General features: G+C 37.8%; 1 protein-coding gene across 2 annotated transcripts; it reads right to left on the bottom strand.

Moving 5' to 3' along the window:
* Positions 1 to 1,436: 1,436 nt before the first annotated feature.
* LOC146679687 (uncharacterized) lies at positions 1,437 to 3,620 on the bottom strand. 2 transcript variants are annotated; one of them, XM_085450103.1, is made up of 4 exons: positions 3,131 to 3,620; positions 2,938 to 3,045; positions 2,687 to 2,860; positions 1,437 to 2,082 (listed from the first exon to the last, which is right to left on the bottom strand). In XM_085450103.1, the coding sequence occupies exons 2-4, from the start codon at positions 2,986 to 2,988 to the stop codon at positions 1,450 to 1,452; spliced, it is 858 nt and encodes a 285-aa protein (XP_085306229.1). In that variant the 5' UTR covers positions 2,989 to 3,045; positions 3,131 to 3,620; the 3' UTR covers positions 1,437 to 1,449. The 2 variants fall into 2 exon arrangements, with proteins under 2 accessions (XP_085306229.1, XP_085306228.1); XM_085450102.1 differs by having other exon boundaries at positions 2,938 to 3,620.
* Positions 3,621 to 4,609: the final 989 nt, after the last annotated feature.

Below are 4,609 nucleotides of genomic sequence, written 5' to 3'. Positions count from 1 at the left end.
ACAGCAGAGCATTTTGCAGTTTCACTTAATTTGAAAAAAATACATAAAATTTGGTATTGAACAGCAGAAATGAGGCTGTCTTGTCGGAAGTCATTAAAAAAAAATGGCTGTAAACAACGGTAGACTGCTTCATAACAAGCAAGCGAATAATGCCAAAAACAGAGATTTGAGATGGGAAACGGTGTTCTTAAAGTACACTGAGAGAGGCAGAGAGCTGTGCTGTGTTGTTTTTCTGTGTGTGTTTTAATGGTGGTGGAAGCAAACCAGCAAAAGTAAGAGGGAATTCATGACAATGTTTATGTCAAGCGAAATGTGTCTTCTTTTGCTGCTGGTTTGGTTAGAGAGAGACAAAACGTGCAGCTTCAGGATCTGAGCAGCTTTCAGCACCAACGGCATCACAGCTCAGACTTGGATTCAGGATTAAGCCCTTTATGTTTGACTGTAGTGATTGTAGCTCTGTCCTTGTTATTAATCGCTCTAGTCAAACACAGCTATTGTTTGCTGGGATGTGTATATACTTGACAGTTTGTATCTCAGAGTTATCAAAGACACTGTGGATAATCATCAAGAGATTGTTGTTCTCTTAATAATGACCTATTTGATTGTTTGTTTTTTCTTCTTCTTACAGATTCTGGTATTTGGCCAAAAGAGAGCTTCACAATTCTTGGCTTCACCTGTGGTAGAAAAATGACTAAAGTTATGCAACACTCTCTAAAATTAAAGCTATGCAACGCTTTAACATGAATGGCGAAGGAGTGCATCTCTTTCACCGTCTCTTCCTGTCCTCTTCTCAGTCTTTGTTGTGGCACCTCTGCTATGTGTTATAGAAAGCACTTGGAATCATGTTCAATACAAAAACACCAAACTCGTGGGATTGCCCTAGCAAGCAGTTGGTAAAAACTAATTAAAACTGATATATATCAGCTTCACTTTCTAGCTGCAAAAGCACGTTTCTGCAAAAGCATGCAGTTTCCTGTCAGCACTTTTTGGCACAGAGTGTACTCAGAGTTAGGCCTTTCTTATATAAAGCAATATAATCAGCATATAAACATTTAAGATGATAAATTTAAAGCTCAACAGTAACTGCTATAAATATTATAACTACACATGTAGTGCTTTTGCTTAAGTAAATTATAGTTGGGATCATAATAAGAAAACATGTGTTTTTATTTTCTGTGTACCCTGGGTACAGACCAGTATAAACATGGGATTCTTCCCAATAAATGCTGTCTAATAATGCTTCATATTGCATTAAACACTAGATATGTAAGCAAACAAACAAAAACCCATAGAAGCCAGTTTTAATTATTAAATGTGACAATTACACGGAGATGGAAAGTAAACATGCTTATACACGTCTCTGTGATTACAGAAAATCCACACAGATGCTGTCAGAGCAGAGAATCTTTGATTTATCAGAATGATGAATGCAAATGATTTCATGAAATCTCACTCTTGTTCTGGGTTGTAAAATTCACCTGTCCAGTTAAACCGAATCCTTTGCAACACGGTTCTAAGAACCCTACCAACCTCATCCTCAGCTCTCTGCCTGTTGTCCTTTTCAGCTGAGTATTCATCCACATGTGTTTCAACTTCTCTCTCATTTTCAAGCAAATTGCTCAGGCTCTCAGCTTCAGCACAGTTACCATATGGCCACTCTCTGAGGTCTTCTGTGTTCAAGCCAAACAAATTCTTACATGATCTGCAAGGCTTCATTCTGGCACCATCACGGAGACAAAAAGCCTCACACCTGATATTTCCAGGTACTTCAATTGTTCCATCAAAGTAATCTTTCTGGACTGTGTTTGGATAATAGGTCATCACCGCACCAGATACATATTTATGCCATTTGCTAAGACAGGAGGCAGCAATCATAATTTTCCCAGCGTTAGGACCTTTGGTGGACATGGAGACTCCGCAGTACCTTTCTGATTTGTTGGTTTGGGATTTTTGAGAAATGCAGATGGTGGACGAGACAAAAGCTGTTTTTTTATTATTCTCTTCTAAGTCCAAGTCTGTGAGGAGATCTTGCAGACTCTGCTTTATTTGCTCTTCATTCTCTGAGTTATTTTGCAGGACGATCTGAAAACAGCTACAGATCTGGTCAAAGTGTTGCACCTGATTATATAGTTGTTTTTCATAGAAAGTTGATCAACATGTTTGTTTCGCTGCTTGACTTATTTAACTATGCAGGACCATTGGATGCTTTTGGTTTAGACATTTTAAGATAGGGGGTGAAACATGTCACAAAAATCTATTTAATTTTAAATCAATAAGCAAAAATCCATCTTTGTTCTCACTAATTTATAATTAAATTTGCTAATTGACCTTTTTTCTATTTTGCTATGCCGGGCTGTCAAAACACGCTGAATTTAGAGTCTTTGAGCTGACTTAACAGATCCAGCAGCTACACAGTGACAGCATCATATACGCCTTGAAGACTGTAAGCATCTCCAATAATGAGTCTGTTAGACATTATTTAGAACTAACAAATTCTGAAGCAAGTCTCCAGCTCTCCTGCAGTCTCTGTGTTTGGTGGAGAAGTATAGCTAGAAGCATATGTTGAAGTATAAGGTACAGTATGGATTTTCTTTGGATTTCTCAGTAAAAAAGCACTTTGCATTATACTTTCCTAAAAACTGGAAGTTTGTCAGATTGACTGAAAATGTGAGAAGAGTTATCTTACCATGTCGAGCACACAGGAGAAGGGACTTCGCCTGGGAAGCTGAGTCGAATACAACTTTAAAGGCCTGGGATATCTTCTCATTAAAGAACCCAAAACAAAAGGATTAGGGAAGATTTCTTCTGGAGAAAAGGGGATGTTGTTGATTTTGCCCAGAAACAACATGCTGTGAAGGATCTGTTGAGTGAAAACATATTTGCTTATTGTTAGTAGTGATAAACAGGACTGTCTTAAAAGTGTCAAAGGTAACACACCTCATCCACCAAGTGTTGACTTCCCGGAGTCATGTAAGAGCCCCGAACCATCCTCTTGGTAATCTTGTAGGCATTAGTTTTCAACCTCCTTTGAGAAATTGTTGTCTTCTAAAATGATAATGATCGAGCAGTTAGGGATTTAAAAACACAGGAGATCTGATAACTTTGGCTACAGCAGAGTCTGCAGACATACCTATTTTGCTCTTGGTCGGCCTATTTTAAACATGAGAGACAACATAGTTAGTGAAATGTTGATAACATACAATGACTATCATTGGTGGCTGAAAAGATGCCAGGTAACAAGTGAAAAGCTGCTACTTACCATCGCCACAGTCTAAGAATGAAACAGGAAACACTGAGCGAGTTGCCTCCATCTTAAAGCTGTTGATCATGTGATTTAAAGGAAAGCCACACCCAGCTCTTTCCTGGAATTTTACTCGACTGTAGAAAACTGCTCCATTTGCCCCGCCCACCCATGATCTTTAATATCTACCAAAAACAACCTTTTGGTTGTCAGTAACCAGTCGATCGTTTTCGCGATTAAAAAATGACTTTGTGCGGCGGCGTTCCCACCGCGAGCAGAACTCCGGCTCAAAAACCGCTGTTTTTGAACACTTTTATTTACTTAAGCATTTTAATGGGCTTACTTTGAAACAAAGTGCGATTGAATGATTATTGTTATGTGTTGCCTTGAATTTGGCTATGCTGTCTGTTAGACAGCTGTTTTCCTTTATTGTTGTTTTTGTATTGTTTGTAGCGAACGCTACTGGAATGTATAGATTAAGCTACGTAGCCAAGATAATTAATAATTTAACTGTTGTACATTGGTTGATGATGATTTGCATTGTTACATAGGCTTGCAGAAAAATATATTTGTTTACCGGTAAACTGAATCGAACTTGATGTGCTAATGGACGTTTTTCTGACCTACAGGTCAGGTTTTGTTCCCTCCCTTTGAATTAATCTTCTTCATATTGAAGTGGCGAGCCGGTAGGACCATTCTTTGTTTCCCCTCTTTCCCACACTTAGCCGTCTTTGGATTACGGACATATTTCCCCATTTGTATGAAGCTGGACTCTAAGGAGGAATACCTTAAAAGTGAACTTTAAAAAGAAGAGGACCAAAAAGGACTTTTGCACAGAAAGATCACAGCATTGATTTATTATTTAATTGTGGGCATTTATGTTGTGTGTTGTGTTAATTATTTTGTTCCATTTCCCCTTTCCTCCATTTATTCAATATATTTTTGGTACAAGATATTGCAGTCTTTGGTCTCATCATTCACACCATCTAGGCTCCATAAAGAACTATTTCTTCTGCGCGTCAGTCAGTAAACTCATCCATTGAAATAAACTAGTCCTTAAATAACTTTGAGTTACACAGTGGCAAATGTAATAGAGAAAGACACAGGGCCACCTGAAATCTGTCGTCCTATCTGATTCAAAACCAACATGTAGGAGAATCTGGAATCTTTGATTTTGAGTTAAAAATAAAATATGGATAAAATGCAGAAATGTTTTTACTAACATGTACTAACAGAGACTTGGAGGAGAGAGACCTAATGTTTAATAATCCACATTTCACTGTTTTACTCTTTGGTTCAGATGTGGATACTGAATTGTTCTTTCTTTGTGATTGTTTATGTTTAAGTTGTTTGTTGCTGGTTTTTAGT

The sequence above is a fragment of the Copadichromis virginalis genome, unplaced genomic scaffold, assembly GCF_057382275.1.
Source record: "Copadichromis virginalis isolate Kocher_CV1m ecotype Utaka unplaced genomic scaffold, C_Virginalis_male_GT1.1 unmapped_scaffold_1, whole genome shotgun sequence".
NCBI lineage: Eukaryota > Metazoa > Chordata > Actinopteri > Cichliformes > Cichlidae > Copadichromis > Copadichromis virginalis.
Note: the sequence above shows the minus strand (reverse complement) of the source record. Positions and strands in the feature narration are given on the sequence as shown.